Source organism: Notamacropus eugenii, chromosome 2, assembly GCF_028372415.1.
Source record: "Notamacropus eugenii isolate mMacEug1 chromosome 2, mMacEug1.pri_v2, whole genome shotgun sequence".
Lineage (NCBI taxonomy): Eukaryota > Metazoa > Chordata > Mammalia > Diprotodontia > Macropodidae > Notamacropus > Notamacropus eugenii.
The window spans coordinates 2,942,388-2,968,651 of NC_092873.1; the positions used below are offsets into that span (position 1 = coordinate 2,942,388).

Below are 26,264 nucleotides of genomic sequence, written 5' to 3' on the forward strand. Positions count from 1 at the left end.
AACCAAGAAGGAGGTGGGGGCCAAAGTGGATCCAGGCCCTCAATCTGAACTGATACTGGACAAAAGGTAAGGATAAAAACCCTGTAGGAATGTGTGGGTATCACTGGAAAGAGGACTGGACCTGGAGTCAGATGACCTGGATTTTGCTATTGCTTCTAGACTCATTTACTGACTGTGTGACCTTCGGTAAGTTACTCAACTTCTCTTAGCCTTGGCTTCCTTATTGGTAAAATGGTGGAAGAGGCTGATACTACCTACAGTGTCACTCTCATGTTGATGATGATGATGATGATGAAGGAAACAGATTTATTAAGTACCAGGCATTGTGCTAAGTACTTTACAGATATGACATCATTTGAACTTTTACAACAATGCTGGGAGATAAGTTCTATTATTATTATTATAAGGAAACTGAGATAGGCAGCAGTCAAATGACTTGCTCAGGATCACCCAGCTTGGAAGTATCTGGGACTGGATTTGAAGTCAGATCTTTTTAACTCCAGGTCCAGCCCCCTCTATCCATTATAGTGCCTGACTTCCTCTAAGATTATTATGGGACTCTAATGAGCTCATTTTTCTAAAGCACTTTGCAAACTATATAAATGTTCCATATTACCACACCCATGGTGATGGCCATGTTGCAAAACCACAAATTAAGAAATTGTCCAAATATCTTCATGGAATCGTGATTGGCGTAGGAAGGTTTTCCCAAAGAAGTAGGCATACAGGAGCTGTTCAAAGGAGATGGGATGAATTGTTCAAAAAGGATTGAGGGAACCAAAAGAAAGGAATGGTCAATGTAAGACAACTCACCATTAAACCTTTGGACACATTTGGCAGAGGGGGGAGGCCCTTCTTAGAATAATAGACTTTCCGCTCCAAATTAATAATTGAAGGAAATGCTAATTTCAGTCAAAGATCAGTGAAAATATATAATTTACCCATACCTGTTCATAAAACCCCTGAAATTCTTAGATCCCCCAGGTTAAGAACCTCTACCACTCCTGCTACACTTTCCTATTTCTACCAGTGACATTATCATTCTTCCACTCGTTCAAGTTAGCAAATTAGGAATCATTCTTGATGATTCTCTGTGGCTCACTCCACATACCCATTCATTTGTCAAGTCTCATTGATTCTCCTTCCACAATATCATTCTCATCCATCTCCTCTTTCCACTGTTATGAAAACCACCCTGATTTTGGCCCTGTTTACCTATTCTGTAAACTATTGGTACAGCCTCTTAATGGGACTCCCAGCATCCAGCTTCTCCCTTTTCCCACCCATGTTGCGCAGCGTTGCCAAAATGGTATTCCTAAAGCATAGACCTGACCATGTCTCCCTTCCCTGCTTAAGAAAGCTAATTCAGTGACTCTCCTATTGCCTCTAAGATAAATTCCAAACTCCTCTGTTTAACATTTGACAACCTTTGTAATGTGGATCCAGTCTATCTTTTCCCGTTGATTACATATTACTCTCTCCCACACACTTCTACAGTTCGGGTGGACTTAACTGTTTCCTGTCTTAGACATCCCATTTCCCATCTCTCTTTACATGGCTTTCTCCCATGCCAGAATGTTACATTTGCTTACCTCTGCTTCTTTCAAAACAAATATTGATTAAGCACCAGGAACTGGGCTAGATTCTGGGGACACAAGACAAAAATATGAAACATTCTCAACTCTCAGAATAATTTCTGTTCTATCAGGAGAAACAACAAGTGCAGATACAAACATATACAAAATGTATGTAAAGTCAATCCAAACTAATTTCCTGGCTGAAATGGTAGTATGAGGGCAGTGTGGAATGTACTTCCTCCTGGCTTCAACGTTTCAGAATTTTTGACTCCTTTTAAAGCTCATTGATGAGAAGCCCATTTAGGAGCTCATCAATGAGTTTTAAAAGTTTAAAAGCCAAGAATTCTCAAAGGTTAAAATGAGAGAGAGTACATTCCAGGCATGACGGACAGCCTGTGCAAAGGGACAGAAAGGGGAGATAGGATGTTGTCGGTAAAGAATGGTAAGAGGGTCAGTTTATCTACACTGTAGAATTCCTGAAGTTCAGTAATGAGAATAAGCAGTTATAATAATGTAATAAGTAATAATAACAATGAATAATAAGTTGGAGCAAGGTTATAAGAGGCTTTCAACACCAAACAGAAAAGTTTGTATTTGGTCCTAAAGTTAATAGGAAGCGATGGGGAGTGAGCAAGGGAGTGACATGATCAGTTTTATGCTTCATTAATATCACTTTGGCAGCTATGTGGAGAAAGGATTGGAAAAGGGAGAGACTTCAGCTTAGTTCAAATTCTGCTTACTGCAAGTCTGATGTCCACCTCCTTGGAATTATTGAGCCCCATCTCAAATTAATTTGTCTCAAATCTGTGTACTTTTTGTGTTTATTTGTCTTCTACCTTATTTTTTCCCAATATGTAAAACAAAACCAGCTTGAGAGTGGGCAGAGTCTGTTTCCTGTTTGCCTTTGTATCTCCAGGACCAAGAACATGAGTGGCACCAAGTAGATGCTTAAGAGATACTTAATGCATCCAATTGAATAGACAGAGGAGTCAAGAATGGTGTGCCTTGTGGAGAAGGAAATATTTTAGGGGAGGGGTTGACAGCAGGAGCACTGGGACATCTCAGCTGAGTGGTTGGGATCTTTTTAAATGATGAAAATTTTCACTATGCATCATAGAACCAATAGCTTGAGCCATTGTGGGCAGTGGTTTCTCCACCACTTGGTGGTCCTAAGAGGTGGGTGAGAAACTGTGGGCAGGAAGTGGGGGAAGGGAAAAGATTTCAGGGGAGTCCCTCCTTCTCCAGGCTGAGCATTCTGAAATACAAGAAGGCAAAATGAAGACGGGCCAGATCAGTGGAGGTGAGTGGCCACTGGGTGGCAGCACTGACCAAGAAATCAGGGCTAGGAATCCTGAAGCCTCTACCACCATGGAGCCCTAGGGGCACCCCTTTAATCTTCCAGGAAAAGGCCAAGCTTCCTGCCACTTACTTCTGTGATCTCAATCACCTAACTTTTGGGCAAGTTTCTCTATCTCCCATATCTCTTGCTTCCTTTCCCCTGCTCCCCATTCCCCCAAGTCCTGCACTGGAGTTTAAACTATTGAAGTAGCAGGGCCCAAGCCTAAGGTCTCCTTCCCCCTTTTCCCTACTGGCTGCATTGAGGTCAGAACCCCGAAATATGGATATGCCAAAAGGGATATAGGTCGCACTATGTGGAGATCTGGATGATTGTTCTCTCCATTCAGTGCAAGACCTGGAGGCAGGAGGTTAGTGGTTCAGTGGTTTCAGTCATATCTAATTCTTCGTTACCCCATTTGGGATTTTCTTGACAAAGATACTAGAGCACTTTGCCATTTCTTTCTCCAGCTTATTTGAAAGATGACGAAACTGAGGCAAACAGGGTTAAACGACTTGCCCAGAGTCATACAGCTAGTAAGTGTCTGAGGCCACATTTGCAGTCAGGTAGACTTGGATTCAGATCCTATCTCAGATAGATACCAGCTGTGTGACTTACAGCAAGTCACTTAACCTCTTTGGCCTCCAGTTTCTCAGCTATAAAATGAGGGATTTGTGGGACAAGGCCTTTGAGGTACCTTCCAGCTCTAGATGGTTGTCTGGTCCTCTAGTCTCAGATGAAAGCCCTTCTCCAGTGTTCTAGATTCTAAGGTCCTTTCCAGTGCTGACATTCTAGAATATTTGTGAGTAACCCAAAAAGTACCTATGTGCCAGAATATGGTTCTTTGGGATCTTCTAGAAGTTGGACCTTGATCTATCACCATGGATCACCACTCCTACTCTCCCCTCCTCTCCCCAAACCCATTCTTAGCATCTCACCCACCAGTACATTTGTATAAACTAGTTTGATGAGTCTTAATTCAATTCATTTCAATTCAGCAGTCACTTTTGAAATGCTTCTTTCTATGTACAAAACTTAAAGTTGTCCTTGGAGTCAGAAAGACTTGAGTTCACTAGATAGGGACTTGTGATCTTGGACAAGTCACTTAACTTCTCTGCTCTTGGCAATACAGTAAGACTACAGACTAATTGCAAAGAAGGTGCCAACCTCTGGGGAACCCATCATTTAAAAATCTTACAAACTGCAGCCCAAACCCATGCACCCACAGGAGTCTACCTGGGCTCATTTTCAAGCCATGACTGTTTTTATTTCGGTGGGGAGGAGGGCTAATGCTTCAAGTTTTTTTTAAAAAATAGTTTATTTTTTATTTTCAACATTCACCTCCATAAGATGAGTTTTAAATTTTCTTCCCATCCCTTTCCTCCCGCTTCCCCAAGATAATATGCAATCTTATGTAGGTTCTAATTATGCATTCATATTAAACATGTTTTCATATTATTCATGTTGTAGTAAGAGGAACCACAAGAAAGAGGGAACAAAACAACAAAAAGAAAGGAGAGAAAATAATAATATGCTTCCATCTGCATTCCGACCCCAAAGTTCTCTCTCTGGATGTGGAAAGCATTTTCCATCATGAGTCTTTTGGAGTTCTTAGATTCTTCCATTGCTGAGAACAGCTAAGTCTATCAGAGTTAGTCATCACACAATGTAAACCATGACTGTTTTAAGTTTACTCAACTGTCCCACTTCCTCTGGGCTAGGCACATCCCTTCTCAGACTCTCTAAACAGTACAAGAGAAGCAACTGGAACTCTCAGCATTTATCCTTCTAACATGCAGACCTCCAACATGGAAGCAACCAATCAGAAGGAAGATTGGAGAAGCAGCATATTGTAATGAGAAAAGACCTGAATTGGGAGTCAGGAAAACCTGGATTCAAATCTCCCTTCTGCTATTTTCTACCTGTGTGACTATAGGCAAGTTCCTCCCTGGGCCTCAGTTTCCTCATCCATTAGCTAGCTGAGGAAGTCAATATGCTTCCTCAGCCTTTGGTTATTGATCCATAAAGTGAGTGGGGAGGAATAGATGAGCCAGATCACATGTCCTCTGACCTAGTCAGAACACAATCTGGAGGATTGTCTTCAGTCTTGGATGACATTTGAGGGATGCTATTGAAGAGCAATGTGGTACTTTGGATTTCAGGTCACGGCACCTAGATTCCAATCCCAGCTCTTTTTGTTACCAACATAAGCATGGACAAATCATTTCTCCAGTCTGGGCCTCATTGTGTTCACTTTTGTTGTCTCCCTGTATGATCCATTTCTCACCTCTCTTCCTTTGCCCAGGCCATCTCTCATACCTGGAATGCTCTTGCTCCTCCCCTCTACCTCTTGGAATCCATAGCTCTCTTCAAAGTTCAGATCAATTACCAAGTCCTGTATGCAGCATTTCCTCTAGGTGGTAGAAAGGATGGAGATCCTCCACTCTCCATAAGTTCTGAAAGTCCTTTTAAAAAGAAATTAAATTCTATTGACATCTTACTTTTGCATTGTCTAAATTTCTTCCTGTATTTCTCTCAGTCTCCTTCCTATAGAGCTTTCTCTTATAACCATTTTTTAAAAGAAAAAGAGGAAGGGGGGAAAGTAGCCAAACCAATCTCTCTCTCTCTCTCTCTCTCTCTCTCTCTCTCTCTCTCTCTCTCTCTCCCTCTCTCTCTTTCTCTTCATATAAATATGTATGTATGTATGTACATATGTGTGTATTTTTATGTATATGTATAATTTTTTATTTTAAAACTTGTAATATATGCAACTTTCTAATCCATGCATTCCTTCCCCAACCCCTGCCCCCACCCCCACCTCTGTGAAGGAGAAGAAAGGAAGTATTTTCTTCTATCTCTCCTTTGGGGCCAAGCTGGTTTTTTAAAATTTTACAATGTCAAAGCACTTTTTAATCCACTTTGTATACATTTCAAATGTATTTATCTATGTGCATGATGCTTTCTCCAAATAGAATATAAGTTCCTTGAGGACAGGGACTGCTTTAACAACAATTTTGTATCTCCAGTGCTTGGAACAAAGTAACTGCTTAATAACCACTTGCTAAATCGAAGTAGGAGAAAAACAGAGTTAAGTTAAGCCAATGAGCATTTATTAAGCACCTACCATGTACAGGTGTCCTTAGAGTTCTTAGACTCACTGAGAACAAAATGGGGTCTCTGCCCTCAAGAAGTGCACACTGGGGAAGACAACATTCAAACAACTATGTACACTTAAGGTATACACAAGGCATGTAGGAAGTGATCCCCGACGGAAGGCATTATTGACATTAGAAGTGAGGGGCTGAGAAAGATTGAACCTTTGTATTAGTAAGAAGTGTTTATCGATCAGAGCTACTTAAAAAAGGACACAAGATGACTAAGAGTTAATTTCCCCTTTCTGGAGAATTGTAAACAAGGGCTGAATGGACAATTTGAGGGGTATGTTATAAAAGTGATTACAGTTCAGATACAGGTAATTCTTGGTGGTTGTATCTCTTTTCCAACTCATATTCTGTGATTTTATGACCTGAAAGACTTCTCCAATTCCAAATCTTATGACCCCTTGTTTATTTATTATAAGGTATTGATAAATAAATATGATAAGGTATAAATAATAATATGGTAACCTTGTCAAGGAGGGGGACCCTTTTGTCCTGGAATTTCTTCTGGTTTTGAAAACTAAAAATAATCCATTGCAGATTTAACAGGAAAGACATGTTGGCTTGGGAGAGTGGTCATTGAGACCTCTTTGGCGTTGTAGCAAGTTTGAGGGGCTCTAAGTTGGTTGACCTTGGGGACTCTTTCTCTCCCTCTCTCCTGGCCTCAGGTGGGTGTTCTTACATGAAAAGGCATACCAAGTACGGGATACAGCCATCGAATCTTCAGTGGTGACCAAGGTGAAGGGTTTTGGACGTTATGCCAACCAAGTCATGGATGTATCTGACTATGTGACCCCACCTCAGGTAAAACTCTTTCTGAAAGGTACATTCCTGGGGGAGGCCTGAAAAGGGAGGTCTGGGGGGAATAAAAGAGGAGGAAGAGTGATAGACTAGAGACAGTGGAAGGTCTTGAAGGTTTCTGAATTAAGGTCCCTCTAGAAACACTAAGATTTAAAGGAATGATAATTACCTATTGGGATGGGGAGGGTCTTGCTATTGTAAGCATTGACTTGAAAATACAGAAAACTGGGTTTTAGTTATAATTCTTGCCTTACATTTCGTTGAGTAAGTGACTAAACCTTCCTAGGCTTCAGTTTCTCCAGTTACTAGAGAGAGATAATAATGTTGCCCTCCCTAATATGAATAACAAGTGGACATTTATAAAGGATTTTAAGGTTTACAAAGCACCATTAGTATAATATCTTAATATTTGAGCCTCACGACAACCTTGTGAGGTAAATACCTCTGGAATTGTTATTCCCATTCCACAGCAGAGGAAACTGAGGCTCAGAAAGGGGAAATAATTTACTAGCGGTAAGTGCCAGAGGTAGGATTTGAACCCAGGAGTTTGGAGAGGATCAAAGGCAGGGATATCTGTCAGAACACTTGAGAAATATAATATAAGAGCTTACAAATGTGAGGGTTTTTTTTTCAAACTATGATTGCATTTTTCTTTCCCACCCTCTACTCCAAAGGGGACCTCTGTGTTTGTCATCATCACCAAATTGATCATCACTGAAAACCAGAGGCAAGGATTCTGCCCAGAGGTGAGAACAGGTGGAGGTGGAGAAAGAAGGGAATAGAGATAACAAAAATATAACAAAGAGGGAAAATTAGTGAACTAAGGGAGGGAGAAGAGTATGTTTCTAAGGAAGAGAAAGGTAAGGTTGTCAAGGATGTCATCTGAATAGGGACAATGGTGCTGCTTAGACAGGAAAGAGTAAAATTACTGGGGAGAAGTTCCTGAAAATGTAGAGGTTAGAGATTCAGTGCGAGTAAAGCAAGGCAAAGGACTTGTCCAGATGAACCGTGGAGCTGAAAAGGTTGAGAAGCAAGAGGCAGTGGTAGATGAGACAGTAGGCTCAAAACCAAGAATCACAATAAGGTCTGAAGCTGATTATAGAAAGGGGAGGTGCAGGATTCAGTCTGTAAAATGCAGTTACTTTAATTTGCCACATTTAGCTGTGAGAGGGGTGTGTGTGTGTGTGTGTGTGTGTGTGTGTGTGTGTGTGTGTGTGTGTGTGTGTGTGTGTGTGTGTGTTAATGACATCCATGTATGACCAGCCCTACCCTCCAACTTATGAAGTCCCTTCACTTGGATAGCTCTTACCACCACAGCCATCACTTTTCCCCATGACAATGGCTCAGTCCAGAGCACTGAGGGTTTAGAGTAGTTAAAAGCATGTCAGAGTCAAGAACATGGAAAATGAATTCTGCAACTGGACCAGTAGCTCTGCTTCATGTTTAGGGGCCAAGAACATTTTCCTGCTTCTTCCTTCCCCAAAGGGACAAAGACTGATGCCACTCAATTCAATCTCCAAGCCTAAAGGCTTTCCCTCCTTCCTCCACCTCTTAGAAAACTTTGTTTTCTCAACTCTAAAACCACCTTCTACATGAGATCTTTCCTGGTCCCCTTCCTTCCAATAAGCCAGCACTTGCCTTTCCCTTTCACCAAAATTATTTTGTACTTAACCTATATGTGTGTATACACATACATGTATACTTTATTACTTGATACAATATGACATAACATCAACATATGATATGATATAATATGGCATGATATAATATGAGCACACAGAGTCTACCCTGACACAAAATAAGCTTTCTGGGGCAGAGAACATTTTTGCTACTACCTTTTTATCCTCAAAGTTCCTAGCACATAATAGTAGGCACTCAATAAATGTTTGCAGATCAGCTGATTGAATTCAAACAGCATTTGTTAAGCCCTGAGGAGGTACCTTCCCTATGCTAGGTTTTGAGTATGTACAGATTAAAAACAAAATGGTCCCTGCCCTGGATTCTGGAGGAAGGAGATAGGGGTGGGGGCCGAGGGAGGAGAATAGACACACAGAAATAAGTTAATATAAAGTATGAACAAAGTAAATGCAAAGTAATTTCTCAGGAGATGGATCCCAAATGACTGGAGAAAGGTCCCTTGAAGGACATGGCACATAAGCTGCATTTTAAAGGAAAGCAGGGATTCAAAGAGGCAGAGGTGAGGCAGGAGATCTTATGAAGTGTGGAGGCCAGTCTACAAAAAGGCCCAGAGATGGGAGATACAGCAAGGAGGTCAGTCTAGCTGGGACATGAAGGTAACATACAATCATTCTTGAAAGAGAGATTGTAGCCTAACACTGAAGGGCTTTAAACACTGAACAGAGACCATAAGGAACCATTGAAGCTGCTTGAGCAGAGGACTAACATGGTCAGATGTGTGGAATCCTCATTAGCAGCTGCGTGAAGGATGGATTGCAGTGGAGAAATGGAGGTGGGGTGCCTGGCCACCAACCTCTTGAGGGACTCTGAGAGGTAGGGGAGAAGGGGTGCTCCATCACAGTGTCTGCCCCTGGTCCTGTCTCTGCAGAATGAAGAGAATCATGCCTGTACCACAGACAGGGACTGCCAGGCTGAGAGCTTCACTGGGGGAGGTGAGTGTGACCATGCCATGTCCCTGCCCAGGATGCTGTTGGTTGGGGATCCTGGGAAGGAAACAGAGCTAATGTTGGGGAGAACCTAATTCCTCACTGCTGGGGCAGAAGGGGGCCATTTTCCAACAATTGTTAGATTTGTTAGTCACACAGATGTGACTGTCTCCTCAGGTAGAATTCTGGCTCCTTCTGCCCCCCAGTTAGTCTTCCTGTCATAGAGAAGCTGTCCAATGGTATCTTGGTAAATGTTTAGCAACTAGTCCTCTACCAAAAAAAAAATGTACTTATGACAAACTTTGAAATTTAATCTACATATTAGTATTCTCTAAGATCTAGACAATCAATAAAACAATCAAGTCCAGATTGTAGTTTTCACCAATTTCTGGGGTGTAACTACTCACAACTGCAAACTGAGCAATAATCTTTCTCTAGCGGTTTGGCAGGTTCCAATATATCCCAGTCCAGAACTCCTTAGATCAGATAGATGGAGATAGAGGGGGTAAATGGGAAAGGGATGAATCTCTGGGTGATATGACCATTATTCCTCCCTAGGCATTCTCACTGGCCGCTGTGTGAACTACAGCTCCAAGCTAAAAACATGTGAGATTCAAGGCTGGTGTCCTGTGGAGGTTGACACAGTGAAGATGTAAGAGCTAAGCTTCCTGATCCCCCTGAGAAAGATGGAAGAAGATGTGCTAGCCCCAGACTCTCCCTGACTATCCAGCATGCACCCTTGTAGAGGCCCTGGGAAGTCCCTATTCTTGGGGTTTGGGGAGCAAGAGGGGTCCCCTTGCCTACCTATTGACTTTCCTACATTTTACTTCCTGAGTACCCCCACCCTAGGGCAGAGATTCTGAAAGGGTTTCTCTTTAGTCCAGCAAGGTCCCATTTCTACAGGGTTGGGGTCATGTCTGTCCACCCTTTGGGGGACCAACTCCCTATCCCCACTCACATAGAGGGGTGGGCTTGCCCACTCTCCAGGAGGAACTCAGGGTTCTACTTTCATCCTGTAGGCCTGTCATGATGGAAGCTGAGAACTTCACCATCTTCATCAAAAACAGCATCCGCTTCCCTCTCTTCGACTTTGAGAAGTGAGTCTTTGGTCTGTACCTAGAACCCAGTCAGCAGCTTCCTCATCACCTCTCCCCTCAATTTCCATACCTAAAACCCAGTGGACAGTTTCCTTCCATCTTTTCCCCCATCATTCCTCCTAGAACCCAATATACAGATTCCTCCCTACCTCCCTTTTACACTTCTCCCGAAAATTTGATCCATAGCTTACTGTGTTTGTACCTACCTAGATTCCAAGCCACAACTCCTGCCCTCTTCTCTTATTCTCCCCACTTAGAACTGATCCAGATCTTCCTCCCCAATCTCTCATCCTGTATCTAGGAAGTTGGAGCTAGACAGGAGGACATGAAACAGGTGCACCTGGTGACATCCATTTTGCTTTCTTCGTTGTGCTTTTTGTCCTTTCTTATCATTTAGACTGAGGAAGGTAGTAGGCCCTTCCCACATCCTTTCCCAGCCTAGACCTCTCTTAGGGCTTTTGCTGGAACCACCTCTAAGTAATTATCAAATACTTTGGGGCCCATATTCCTCCTTGGACAAAACAACAGCTCACATTTTACTTAGGGCTTTAAGATTTACAATTCACTTTCCCTACAATTACCCTGTGAAGGACATGGTGAAAGTAAGGGGAAGTTGAATGCTTTGGCCTAGGTCTCACAGTTTATAAGCCTCAAAGCCAGAATTAAAACCCAGGCCTTCCAACTCCAAGTGAAGTACCAATGAGTAGTGTTACAAATTGCCAAATTATTCAATCATGGTCATAATAATATTTATGCAACTATATATATGATGATGGGGCAGTTAGGTGAAGCAGTGGATAGAGTGTCAGGCCTGGAGTAAAGAACACTCATCTTCCTGAGTTCAAATTTGCTCTCAGACACTGAACTAGCTGCGTGACCCTGAGCTGGGAGAGGGACTGGACCATCTTCCAGACCATCCAGGCTGCATCTCTGCTCAGTAGCCACTTGTGCCCAACCTCAATTACTGAGAGGAAGCAGGAGAAGAAAGCTAAACCCCAGGAGAGAGGCACCAAGCTAAAGGAGTATTATCCCAGTGCAGGAAAGGGAGTGGCATGGTCCTATGTGAGGTAGAGAGAGAGTTGTTCAGTCATGTCCAACTCTTCATGACTCCATTTGGGGATTTTTTTGGCAAAAGTACTGGAGTGGTTTGCCACTTTCTTCTCCAGTTCATTTGACAGATGAGGAAACTGAGACAAACAGAGTTAAGTGACTTGCCCAGACTCATTAAGTGTCTGAGGCTAGACTTAAACTCATGAAGATGAGTTTTCCTGACTCTGGACCTGGCAATCAATGCGCTGTGCCATGACAAAAGATTACTAAGAGGAAGATGTAGTCCCATGTCCCCATCCAGGGCAAAGTCATTGTTGTGGCTATGTTCATAAGCTATGGATCTATACATGACTGTGACTGCTTCTTACACTTTTCCCCAAAATTCATTGAAACACAAACACATCTCTCCACAGACTGTTTTCTTTTAGATAAATAAAGCCATGGAATTGGTCTGAATTATCTGTTCATGGAACTGGTTTCTCTGGCCTGATTTAGTTGAAGACTGTGTGGCATAGTGGAAAGTACTATGGAGAGGTCCTAGCCTCAAAACTCTTATTTATGAATTGTGGGACCCTGATCAAAGGACTTTTCTAGGTCCAATAGGGTGTCCATGTCCTAAGATCCCTTCTAGCTCTGACATTCTAGATTCTAGGTTTTGGAGTCCCTTCCTGATTCTCCATAGGACCCTACTTCTAACAAAGGGATGGACCTCAGAGGCCATCTAGCTCAATAACCTTAATTTTCCAGCAGAAGCAACTGTCCAAAGGAGGTTGAGGGATTTGTCCAAAGTCACACTGCTAGGAAACTTCTGATTAAACCAGTGGCAAAACCTGCTGTATCAGACCATCTCCCTCTGACATTCTGTTCTAAGGTCCCTCCCAGGCCTAATGTTCTATGTTCTAAGGTCTCTTCCAGCTCTGATGTTCTACGTTCTAAGGGCCCTTCCAATTCCAACATTCTATGTCCCATCTATGGTTCATTATGTCTTCAAACTGATCAAAAATGTGTGAAGAATATCTACTATGACTACTCACATCTTTTTCTTCCTTTCCCATGAGCCCTGAGAAGACCATTAAAGGGGATTGGAGTAAAACTCCTTCCCTAGCTGGTCTTTACCCCAATGTGTTAAGAATAGTAATGTTCTCAGTCTCAGCACCCAAATCTACTCAATCTTCCAGTCCTCCTGCTTCAGGTCCTGTGCTGGGAGCTTTTTTTCAGGCTGCATGGCATAGTCTCTGGTCTGGCTCTGGCACAGGAATCCTCCAGAGAGATGTTAAGTGAAAACTCTATTTTCCACTTTGTCCCCTGCCAACCCACCCCTGATTTTCCTCCACTCACTCAGGTTCTCTGTCTTCTCTCTTTGTTTCTGCTCTTTCCCAGGGGAAACTTGCTACCCAACCTCACCTCTGCAGACATAAAGAAATGCCATTTCCACCCTGAAACTGCCCCCTTCTGCCCCATCCTTCGGGTGGGCGACGTGGTCAAGTTTGCAGGACAAGATTTTGCCAAGCTTGCCAACACAGTGAGGACTCCATTCTCTTGTCCCATGTGGTGTCAGCACTTCCTCTAATGTCTGAGGCCTGTGACATGATGGCCCAGTGGGTTTCTGAAGAGTGGAGGTGGTCCAGAAACCTGGGGCCAGACCCCAACCCACCAACTTCCTCTACTTTTTAGGCATCTTTCTGACTCTAGCTCAGTTGACACTCCTATATCTCAGCCTCTACTTTCCATTCTGTGCAGTGAGAAAAAGGGACTTGACCACACCCACTCCTTATCTTGAGAGTGGTTGAGTCATTGAAATGTCCAAGAATGTTTAAAAAAGATATGGTCCCCCAGACAATGGAAACCAATCAAGAAACAATTAAGCACTTACTATTTGCTGGGCGTTGTGCCAGATCATACCTTGGTGTCTTTTTCTCTCACATAATATGGTTGGTAGGTCAGGACTCTCAGACCTATGAGCTAGGGAGTCATGAAGCCTCAGCCTAGCTGTAGGGCTTCTTTATTGAGGTCCTTGTGATGAATTATTTCCCTTTCTCCAAATCCCCCGCCTAAAGAAAGGGAAGAAAATACTACCTAATTACTTCCAGGGGAGCAGAGAAGCTGGGAGAAAGTGAGAATGCTCATAATTTGAGAGACAGGGGTATTGTACAGAACTCACCATAGAGCCAGAAAGACGTGGGTTCAAGTCCCACTGCTGACACATACTGGCTATGTAACCCAGGGGTGGTGAGAGCCAACTAGTATTTCTCCATCTGAGTGTTCCTTATACTAAAAAAATATCATGGGTCTTTTAACTATTTCTTATTTTATATATATATTTAGGTTATCTAGGTAATAGTGGATAGACAGAGCACTAGACATGAAATCAAGAAGAGCTGGGTTTGAATTTTGACTTAGATACTAGTTATGTGAGGTGGAACCAATTATCTAACCTCTCTCAGCCTCAGTTTCCACAACTATAAAATAGCATAATAATCATAGCATCTCTCTCACAGGGTTATTGTAAGGATTAAAGGAGATAATGTCTCTAAAGTGCTTTGCCAATCCAAACCACCACATAAATGCTAATTATTGTTATAATTAATAGACTAATGTCTGGTTTCTCTTCTCAGGGAGGAGTACTAGGCATTAAGATTGGTTGGGTCTGTGATTTGGACAGGTCCTCAGATCAGTGCATCCCCAAATACTCCTTCACTCGTCTAGATGGTGTCTCTGAGAAGAGCAGTGTCTCTGCTGGCTACAACTTCAGGTAATTCCATGGAGGGATTGGAGCAGGGATATGCTTTTCCCAATAGCTTCATCCCCATTGATGATAGGGAATAACGGGCCCTCCATCTATAGGATCATAGGAAGGTCTGTGTGAGGGAAAACCTGAGTTCAGTTTCCATTTCTGATATTAGTGATTTGGCACAGACTCTCATGTGGTTGTTGATTGTTCATATTTCTGCTTTTGAAAACCATTCATGTCTTTTTACAAGTAGCTATTGGGCAATGGCTTGTGGCCTTGTGCATTTGTGTTAGTATCAAAAAAATGCTGCTCTGTTGAGGTTAGGAGAGAGAGAAAGAGAGACGGAGAGGGAGAAGGAGAGACAAAGGGAGGAAGGGGAAAAGGAGAGAGAGAAAGAGAGAGAGAGAGAGAGAGAGAGAGAGAGAGAGAGAGAGAGAGAGAGAGAGAGAGAGAGAGAGAGAGAGAGAGAACACCAAGTACTTGTGTGTTAACTTCTTGGGATACAGATATAAGCAAACAAGGCAGTTCTTTCCTGCAACAAGCTTACTGTCTCATAGGGGAAGATAATACATGTTGTGTAATAGAACAAAGAGAGAGTGAAGAAATCTGGAGAGTGACTTTGCATCTGTGGAGCTACTCATGAAAGTCTATTTCAGGGCTAGGACCTTATCAGTCAGAAGAGCAGACCCCAGGGCAGAGGACTTTTCCAGTGGGGTAAGGCGAGGGAGGTAGAGGAGTCCGGGAGAGTGAGTTAACCTGGGAGTGAAGTTAACATGACTGGGTCCCTTCAAAATGAAAATCCAAGATACTGGATTTGGAATCAGGAAGACCTGCATTCAAATCCTGCCTCACACACCTAGCTATGGAACCTAGCTGCACGACATGATCTCTCTGAGCTGCACTTTTCTAATCTATCGAATGAGGATCATCATAACACCTGCCTCACAAGAGGGTGAGAACGGAATGAGCTCATGTATATACAGCACTTTGCACACCTTAAATTATAATTGTAACAGCTCTGTTATAATAATGGCAGAGCACTTTACAAATATCATCTTATTTTATCTTTACAAGGACTTTAAAAGGTAAGCGTAATTATAGTCCCACTTTATAGATGAGGAAAGTGAGGCAAAGAGACTCAGGTGGCTCAGATAGTAAATGTCTGGGGTAGGATTTGAACTCAGGTCTTCCTGACTCCAGATCTAGCTAGTTCTATTCTTGTTTTACAGATAAGCAAAATGAAGTTCAGAAAGGAAAATCACTTGCTTAAGGTTGTGCACCATTTTATATGACAATCAAATGAACTAAGGATATTTAACCTGAAGAAGAGATGACTTGGGGGTGGGGGTGGTTAGATGTCTTCAAGTACTCAAAAAGGTACCTTGTAGAAGAGGGATTAGACTTCTTTTCCTTGATTTGACTCTTGACCTATGTCACTGAAGAACCCAGGCCTTTTCAGACCCTTCTTCCCTTTCTGACCAAAGTTTCCTAATGTTCAGTGTCCTCAAACACCTCTCTAAGATTAAAGGAGGTGTTGGATGACCCTTTAAACACTCTAGAAGAAAGATGCTTAAGATATTCAAATCACGATTCTATGTTTATTGGTACTAATAGTAATAAATGATAATGATAACTTGTCATTTCTGAAAGTGAAACTTTAGTATGATTCTCCACTATCTCAATGGTAGACTGGAATATTTAACATTCCCCATTCTCTTAAGTACAAACTAAATTAAACTGGGAGCATTAGTCTAACTAGCCAGGAGCTTCATAGACATTGTCTGATTTATAATTATTGGTGCTTATCAAGAGCTTATCTAGTTATAAAGGAAAGCCCTTTCTCTAAGAAACTCAGCATCTAGTGAGGGAGCCAAGAAATAGAGGCATGTTTGCTAAGGTCTCTTCAATCTCGAAATGTCTGTGATTCTCTGCCATGAAGATGTCAACACCAGACATGTAGAACTGCCTCCAGAAAGCCTCCCGTTAACTGACACCCTCAAGCAAGACTAGCCTGGGCAACCAACTAGCTTTGTGTCATCCTGGGGCCCTTTTCCAAGTGTTTTGGTAGGGATCCAGCTGGGAAGATTTGTGGTTGGAGGAGTGCTGTGCTAAAAGTCTAAAACTGAGAGATTTGCTAAGTCGGGTCTGATTGTCTTCCAGCAGTTTCTAGATGTGGGTCACCTCATCCCCATGCTGTACTTGCCAGGTCCTGGCCTTGGCCGGTTGTCATCATGTAAATGGATTAACCCCTTGGTTTATGGGACCATTTGGTTAGTTAGAACACCCTGTTCTCCAACCATCCCTGTTAACTGAGGTGTTATTGTGTGGGTGTGTGGGTGTGTAGGGAGATAGGCAGAGAGATGATAGATGGATAATAATAGGAGTCTTGGTGAACTTCGGCTCTTTCTGAGTCAACAATGTGACATGGCAGCTGAAAAAGCTAATTTGCTGCTTGACTGCATTAAGAGAGGACTACTGTCCAAAATAAAGGCACTGATGGTTCCAAAGTCCTCTACTCTAGCCAGACCACAGCAGGAGAGTCGGGTTCCTTTTTTTAGGACGTTGGTGAACTGGAGATTATCCAGAAAAGAGCAGCTAGGATGGTAGGGTGGGAAGGGGATTCCATCTGGATTAAAATACCCTAGGGAAGAGGACAGATATGGTAACTCTCTTCAAGTATTTCAAAAGTTGTCACATGGAAGAAGGATTTGACTTGTTCTACTTGATTCCAGAAGGGAGAACCAGGAGCAGGGTGTGGGGAGGTCAGGGGGGTGGTTTGCAGAGTTAGATATTCATGTGAGGTCAAGAAAGCCTTCCAAAAGTTCTACATTTAGAATCAGAAGGCCATGATTTGATTCCCACCCCTGCCACTTGTGGGATGTGGGCAAGTCAATCTTCCTCTCTGTACCTGTTTCCTCATCAACAAAATGAGGGGGAAGGACTAGAAATCTCTAAGGCCACTTCCAATGCTGACATTTTACGTTCTCTGTTCCGAGGGCCCTTCAAACTCTGACATTCTATGAGGTCATAAAGGGAAGGGAATTAGTTTGCAGGGAACACGGGAGGCTGCAGGGATCAACTTCAATGAGAATTTACCAGTACAGTAGAGGAATCTAGGAGTGAGAAGCTGGGGATATGGGTTCTTCACCTGGTTTTGTCACTTCCTGCTTGATCTCTACATCTTTGATGCTTCATCAGCAAAATGACAGGGTTGGACTAGATGAATCCCTCCCATCTCTAAATCTTCTGATCTTATAAGAGGGTTAGGATATCTTTTCTCCCTCCTGATGTAGAACAAGATAAATATTTTCTAGACCTTGAGCTCCATTAGGGGAGTGGCCATGTGAAGCTGAATGTTATGTCTTCTCCAGATGAGGAAACTGGGGCACAGAGAAGTTTAATGGGTTGACTGTGGTCACATGGCTATTAAGTGTCCAAGGTATGATCCATACCCATGTGGTGATGACTGCAAGGCCAACATTCTATCTCGTTGCCTCGTGTTATACTAGGTATGATTAGATTAGGATGGTGTACTATGTATCATCATAGTAATGTGTATTTATGCACTGCTTTACGGTTTGCAAAACACTTTTTCATTCATTAGCTTCTTTGTTAGTACCAGCTAGGCTAGAATTATTATCTCTAATTCTTTTCTTTTTTTCCCTCCTTCTGTCCCTTTTCCTTCTTCCCTTTCTTCCCTCTTTCTTTCTTCTCTAGTTATTCTTTCTCTTTCCTTTCTTTTTCTCCTCTTTTTTCAGTTTCTCTTTCTCCTTTTTCTCTATCTTCTCCTTTCTTTTCCTCTCTTTTTATCTGTTTCTTTCCTTCTTTTTTCTTTCCTTCTTCCTTCCTTCCTTTTCCCTCCCTCATTGCTTTCTTCTTTCTTTCTTTCCTTCCTTTCTCATTGGAGTAAGAACTCCTGGTGAGGAAACCCTTCTCCACAACAGATCACCAACTGTTCTATAACTTACAGAGTTGGTGTCTGACTCAAACAGAAGCTTGAGTGCCTAAATCATACATATGAATCCCTACAGAGAGCATATTGATTTAGAAAACCACTTCTTAAGATTATCTATATCCTATTGCATTTTCATTTTGATCCCCAAGTATTTTATACATTTTGTAGTTATTTGGAATGGAATTTCCCTTTCTATTATTGCTTCTTATATATTTTTATTCATTTTATTAAATACTTCCCAATTATATTTTAATCAGGTTCAGGTCACACTAGGGAGGGCCTCATGTCTGACACCTCTGGCCTAGAGCACTAAGAGTTGTAGTGAGTTGCCCAAGGTCACACAACTAGTATGTGACAGAGACAAGACTTAAACCCCATTTTTTCTAGCTTTAAGGCCTGCTCTCTATGCACCATGTTGTACTGTCTTTCTCTAGTTTGTACGGTTGAGAAAACTGAGGAGTGAGAGGGATTAAGTGACTTTTCCAGGGCCATATAGCTAGTAAGTGAAATCAAGACTTCAGACCCAGATCTCTTGAATCTGAACCTGGGGTCTCTTCCCCTACAATCCTACCCCCACCCCAGGGATAGAGTCCATTACAGCTGGAGTATTCTCCAGCTCCAAAGGTGACAGAGGCCAGATGAGGGTGAAATGAGATCTTGCACCCATTCTTAGCTATGTGGGCTCTGCACTCTCTTCAGTAGCACCAGAAGCAGTAGCAGCAAAATCCAGGTCTAATTTCCTGTTTCTTGAGACTCTAATTTCCAAAGGCAGAAAAAATATATATATGAAATTTTGGATTTTCTCTCTTAGTTTCTGGGACAAAAACCTCTTCTGCAGCAGTTCGTTGCTTCTTGTGTGATCAGTGTTTCTAAGCGATCTTTTTCTTGCTGGAAGCCAACCATAGCAGCTTTCATGAGGCAGTGAAGCTTGGCACTGCTTGGTTTCTATTCGGAAACATTCAGTTCAACAAGATCTAAGGCCAATTGATAAGGAGAAGAAAAAGTCTGCCCTTGGCTTTGATTAGCCTTTTTATAATCTGGGTTTTATTTTTCTTCTCCATCTAGCATCCATACTGTCTGTGTTAAGAGCAGTCATATGGCTAATTTCCATGAAAATAGCATGAAGGCTGTCTTTGCCAGTGAACAGGCTGTTACAAGAATGGCCTCTCAATCAGTGCCTGCAGTAACCTTTGTCAGATTCAAATGCACGGTAAAACAAACTGGATGGACTAGAATGCTTGGCAAAAACCAAAACAGGACAGACAGCCCAGCATCATTTAATTTCCTGCCTGATTATGAATGAGTCAAAAATCTTATTTGGATTCAACTTATTGTTAGAAGTGTTCCTAAGATGCACCAGTCCACTTTCCTGCTTTATTAATTATGATGAAAATGACTGAGTCCTGATTTGTTGCTCTGGGATCTTTAGATGTCTCTAGCTCAGTCAATGTTTGATTCAACAAATATTTATTAAGCTACTGTTTGCTGTTTGCTAGCTACTGAGTATACAAAACCAAAAACAAACACTTCTTCTCATCAAGAGGCTTACAATCTACTAGTGGGAAAACCATTATGTAAATGTGAAAATTATTCAAGGTAAATATAAAATAAGTTTGGTTGATAGAATGGAAAGCACTAGCTGGAGGAATCAGAAATAGTATCTTTTCAGAGATGCCTTTGTAATAAACCTTGTAAGGAGCTAGGGGTTCCAAGAGGTGAAGAACGGAAGACTGTTCCAGGGACAGGGGAGGGGAGGTGTGGAATGTCTTGTACAGAAAATAGGAAGTAGGGCAGCCTGTCTGGAATGTAGGCTCCATCATTGGGGGAGAATAGGGGAAGGTGCATCTGTGTAAAAAGAGAGCTTTTTTCTAGCTCTGTGGACTTGCATTGCTTTGTGGAAGGTGTATTTAATTAGAAGTTAGAGAACTGGGTGCCAATCCTGACTCTGCCACCTGAATGATCTGGGACAAGTCACATTATCTCTCTAAGTCTCATTTTTTCCCATTTGTAAAAGGGGGGGTTCAAGTATACTATCTAGACATTGTGATATAGAAGAAAATAAGGCACTGGCTATTTAGGTAGTCTGGCATAGTAAATATGGAAGTAGACTTGAAGTCAAGAAGACCTGAGTTTTACACACTCACTAAGTTCTGAGTATTCCTGTTTCCTCTTCTGTAAAATAAGAGAGTTAGACTCAGTGACATCTATAGTCCCTTCTGGTTATAAATCCATAATTCTATGACATGTGAAGTCCCTTGCAACTCTAAATTTATAGTTCTATGATTCTTCCCCTTCTGGTTTTTGGTTTAAATCTGTAAAGTTAAATAATTAGAATAGATGATTTTTGTTTCCTTCTAAATCTAAATTTATGATTTTATAATCCTCCTCCTCTCTAGTTATCAATTTTCTCACCTGCAAAATGAGAAGGGTGGATTAGAAGACTGACCTTGAAGGTCCTTCCCAACTCTAAATGGACGATTTTCCCTTCTCTGAGCCTCAGTTTACCTGCCTATAAAATGAACTTAATAATTTCTAAGGTTTCTCCTAGCTTTCAATCTATGATCTCATGAGTCTTTCCCTCTGTGAGTCTCTTTTTCCCCATTAGTAAAATGGAGGGATTGGCAAGACCATCTCTGAAGGTCCCTTTCAACTCTGAACTCTTATTCGATGACAGTGAGGCTCCTCCAAAAGGAAGTCAGGTGCTTTCCTGGAGATTTCAGAGGTAACCTTCACTTGGAGTACTTCTCTGAGCCAAGAGAATCAGCCTGCTCTACTCAAAGCTAATCGCTCAACCTTAGAACAATCCTTTTCACAGTATATCTTTTCTTGCTGTTGTGCTAGCAACCCCCAAAAGTGTATTCCAAATGACAAATTTCCTTTTTCAAAAGGCAAAAGCTTTGCCGTGAATGACACCTCTTCTGCCTGGAGACACCAGCTCAACACCCAAGTTTTCCCTTGAAAGTAGAATATGGCAGCTTGTTACCACCTCACATAGCAGTTTTCTAGGCCCAAGGCTCCAGGCTTCGAGTAAGCACCCACACACACATGCACACATATACCGCTTTCTCCACCACACATCGGGATGCTCACCTGATGAAACATTTCTAAACAGATGTCGGGAATCTTGCAGGGAAATTCACAGAATGATTTTTATTTACATGGTTCAATACTTCCAGAATCTGTGATGTCATCAGCATGGGTATTCCCTCTGCCAGAGCAGTTTGCAACTCCATCAATGACATAAAAGACAGTGTTAGAGAGTTTCTGTGGCTAACAGGTTCACCGCCCTGCATCTAACCTTGTCAGGAGGCTTTCCACACTGAGCTGGGATCCTCAGTGGGTGGATTGGTGGGTTTGTACTTGAATGCTTTTCAGCTTGGTAGAGTCTGCCAGAGCTTGTGATTTTTGAACTTACCCATCAAGAAACTCATGTCACCTCCATGCCAAGATGAGATAACAGAAGAGTCACATAATCTTTATAAGCTTCATTTTCCCATCTATAAAAAGGAGGTTCAAGTATATTACCTAGGCATTATGATATAGAAAAAAAAAATAAGGCACTGGCTATTTAGGAAGCCTGGCATAGTAAATATGGAATGAGGTTTGAAATTAGGAAGACCTGAGTTCAAATCCTGTTTTGTGTACTCACTGTTTTTTAAGTATGCCTCAGTTTCTTCATCTGTAAAATAAGAGAGTTTGATCACTGGAATAATCAAAAATTAAATCAATACATTGTATCAATTTTTGAAAAGCTCTTGGGACAGAACATGGTTAAGCAGGTAGAAATGAGAGACCAGGAAATGGTAGACAAAGCATTAGAGCAGGAATCAGAAGACTTGGGGAGATTGAGCTGTACTACTAATTGTTGGACTTTGAATCTCTCTAGGTTTCAGTTTTCTCATCTTTACAGTGAGAAGAGAAGGCATAATGGTTCAGACAGATTTCTGAACGTGGCATTAGATAACTGCATTTGGAATCCTGAATTTGCCATTTTTACCTTGGGCAAAACATTTCCCTAATCCTTAATTTCTCCATCTATTAAAGGAGCGGGTGACCTTCAAAGTATGCTCTATCTCTGAATCTAGGATTGAATTATCCAGATGACTAGGTGATTTATCTAGTGCCTCCCAGCTCTAATGTTCTAGGTTCTAGACCAGGTTCTAAGATCCCTTGCCACTCTCACATTCTATTTTCCATGAAAAGCAGCATGTCATAGTAAAATGAGTTCTGGACTTGGAGTCAGGAAAACTTGGGTTCAGATCTTGCCTCAGATCATTTGTGACCATGGACAAGTTACTTAATCTCTCTAGGCTTCTCTTTACTTCTCTATAAAATAAGTGATTTGGATTTGATGGTCTCTAAAGTTCATTACAGCTTTAAATCCCATGATCTATGTTCTAAAGTCTCAGTTAACTCTGCCATCCTATGTTGTAAGGCCCTTCTAGCTCTAACATTCTACATTGTAAGGTCTCTCCCAGTTTGGACATTCAGTCTATCAAACCACAAAGAGTTATTCCACATTCTAAGGCCCATTCCAGCTCTGACAGAGCTATGTTCTAGGTTTTTAGAACCCTTCCACCTCTGGAGTTCTGTGATTTTAAAAATGTATGTCTATTAAGAATGTCAGGCCCCTAAAGCAGTGCTGTGTCATTTAAGTTTATGTCTGTTATTTAAGAATTTAGATTCAACTTTACGTGATTGAAAGTTCTGTGGCAAGGACTAAAGGGGCTTTACAGAAGAATAAGATGGACCAATTAATGCCATGGGCCCTTTTATTTGATAGATTTAAGGGGGGAAAAACTGGCTTAACTAGAGATGTCCAAGGGAACACTGGAGAGGAAAGAGAGCTGACAAAGGAAAGGTTTCAGGAAAGCCCAGTAGATCTCTCTGTCTCTGTCTCTCTGTGTCTCTGTGTTTCTCTCTTTGTCTCTGTTTCTCTGTCTCTTTCCCCTCTGTCTCATACACACACACACACACACACACACACACACACACACACACACACACACACACACACACACACACACACACACCCTACTGGGACTGGGACTGACTCCTCCAAAGCAAGACTGAGCTGGCAGAGAAGGAGACACAGTAAGACTAGAGATGTCTTGGAGTCGTTCTCCATAGTGGTCTGAAGACTCAGATTGGTCCATGGAGGAAGAGGGGAGTCCTCAGTGGTCTGTTCCTAGGACTTAGACAGTTGTTACAACGCATTCTCACTGGAGATCCCTACACACACCTTCACTCTAGACATCAGTGCAGCTTAGGCAGTTGTGGAGTCAAGGTGACTTCCATATTTTATGAGCAGGGGACAGTTCCTGCTCAACCACAGATCTGACTGGTTTCCAACCCCAGTCCCATCTGACAGATGGGAAGGTGTCAAACATTGGGAAATTAGGAGCTTCTGACAAGGAAGCTTCTAACCTGAGGAGATCTGGAGAGGAGGGGCTCTGGAGAAAGATGAAAGCAGGAGGAAGGGCCTAGGTTAGGCCACAGACCACTCCTTGGGCTGAGAAGGACTTTAGCCAGAAAACCAGAAAACACATACATACATGTGCACACACACACACATCATATAATTATTATATACATAATTATGATATATTATATAATTACATAGCACAATTATATAATATATAACACAGTACATAATTTATTATTACATATATAAAATGTAAGTTGATAATCACTAGCATTGGGGGCTTTAAAATTTGCAAAGTGCTTTACAACTGTTGTTTGATTTGATCCTCACAACCTTATTCGTAATTTACCAAGAAGGAAACTGAGACAGAGAATAGTTGTCACTTGCCCAGAGTCACCCAGCTAGGAAATGTGTCAGATAGGATTGAATTGTGGTCTTCTGCCTCCAAGTCCAATTCTCTATTCTGTGGGCCACCATGCTGCCTCATTCAACAAATGATTTGTCATTTCAATTGGGATATTTTGTATTATTATTATTCACATGTCACTACTGATAGCATGAGCAGTCCTCCAATCTGAAGGCTCTAGAATGCTAAATAATAGTATCCTCTAGGGACCTTGCCTGGGTGTAGAAGGGTTAAAAGAAATGTGATTGCTGCTTACTTTTCCCAGTGTCAACTGCCTACCAGGCCCAATTTAGTCCTGGTTAGTGGGTCCTGGTGTGATGGACAGCTTTCAAGCACCACTATACCCAACAGGGAGGGCTCCTAACTTTCTGTAGCCCCAGATACCTGCTGTGGGCCCCCCAGAAGCCTTCTTTCCCTTTGCAGGGCTCTGTCTTGGCAAGCACCAGTCCCCAGTTCTCCGCCAACAGTGACAGCTTTGTCCCCTTCACAGCCATCCCACTGTTTCTCTCAATAGTATCTCTGGGGTTGTCACCGGCCCCTGCACCGTCAGATGATAAGGACAGTCTTTGTCTGGTGCTCACTAAATGCTCCTACCTAGACCTCACCAACCACCCTCCTGTAGCTTCCAGTTTCTGGTGCAGCCAACTGCTTCACCCTTCCCAAATGTTTTGCCTTTCCTGGGAAAACAACTCAGAGGGAATCAATTTCTCTCCTTATGTTGCGTTTTCCCATAAAGAATAGCTCAGAGGAAGTCAGAAAGGTCACCCTCCAAAATGGAAACTAAAGTAGGGAAATACCAAGGTGAAACAAACAAGAGACTTTGTGGGAGTCCCTCCTTGTCATTTTGGTCATTAGATCATAGAATGTTTGTGAAGGGGAGGAGCCATAAAACAAAGTTAAAACACAAAATATCAGAACCTGGAAGGACCTTAGAACCAGGAATCTTAGAACTGGGAGAAATTTGAAAGGTTACCATGCTCAGAACTCTCATTTTACAGATCAAGAGACTGATGATTAAAGAGATCACACATTCCTTTAGTAATTGAGCTGGAATTGGCACCCAGCTAGCTATCTCTTTTTTTTTTTAACATGTCAATCACATTTTATTATTCTTTTGTGTACTGCTCTTAATTATAGAGGAAAACAAAACATAGCTTATTAAAAGTATACAATGTTGCAAAATATTAATATAATGCTAGAGTTGATTGGGCAACAAATGACATATTTGGCAGTTGCTCAACGTAGCATAATTAACATTCTAGGACATGCACGAGTTCCCTTGATAGAAGTTTTAATAGCGGACAGTAAAGAAAAAATATGTATATATACATGCCCATATAGTTGCACATGTGTGTATACATACAAATTAATTTCCTGTTTTCCCCTCCTTCGGATGAGTCAGAACTGTAGCCTTTTTAAAAAATCAGTACTTTCACACCCCATTTGCCGTATTCATCGCTGAGCCACCAGTCAGTAATAAGGCCTGTTGTAAGAACGTCAGGAAGAAGCTATTAGCAGGGCCCTCTCCTGAGATTTCTTCAGTCTTTTTGAGTTGGAAGATAGCAGGACAGTACTCAAGCTAGCTCTCTTGATTAAAAGCGTAGTGTACTCCCTGCTAACCTCTCTTTTAGTGGCTCTCTCTTTTGCGGTTGGAAATTTGGGAGATAGTAAGGGAAAGTTAGAGAATCTGAATTACCAAGATCACCAGTCCTTGGAGACCAAGACAATAAAACTCAATTGGCATATTAGCATGGTTCCCCCACCCAGGATTCAAAAGAGATGAGTCTGAGCCAAGAAAAAATCAGGAGGCAGACAAAATGATTGGATATGTGCAGGTCTTGCCATTTTTTTCATTCAATTCAATTACACAGATATTTATTAACTCACTACTATATGCCAGGGACAGTGTTAGGAGACACAAAGGCAAATGGGAAAAAAAATAGTTCCTGCCCTCAGGGCACTTATATTCTGCTAGATAGAAACCACATGAACATAGATAAGTTGATACAATATATATACAATGTAGCTATAAAGTAATAGTAGAAGTTGGGTGAGGAAAGAAAGGCCCTGGACGGAGGGGAGCCCTGGATCTGAGCTGAAGGAA

The 26,264-nt window shown here is 41.9% G+C and overlaps 1 protein-coding gene across 1 annotated transcript in view; it reads left to right on the forward strand.

Moving 5' to 3' along the window:
• The window catches only part of P2RX3 (purinergic receptor P2X 3), a 35,832-nt gene that overhangs the window by 4,022 nt on the left and 5,546 nt on the right, over positions 1-26,264 (forward strand). The window contains exons 2-8 of the mRNA XM_072638236.1: positions 6,740-6,875; positions 7,547-7,618; positions 9,439-9,502; positions 10,055-10,148; positions 10,516-10,593; positions 13,024-13,165; positions 14,259-14,395. Of these exons, the coding sequence (XP_072494337.1) occupies positions 6,740-6,875; positions 7,547-7,618; positions 9,439-9,502; positions 10,055-10,148; positions 10,516-10,593; positions 13,024-13,165; positions 14,259-14,395 (723 nt within the window). The remainder of the gene's footprint in view (positions 1-6,739; positions 6,876-7,546; positions 7,619-9,438; positions 9,503-10,054; positions 10,149-10,515; positions 10,594-13,023; positions 13,166-14,258; positions 14,396-26,264) is intronic.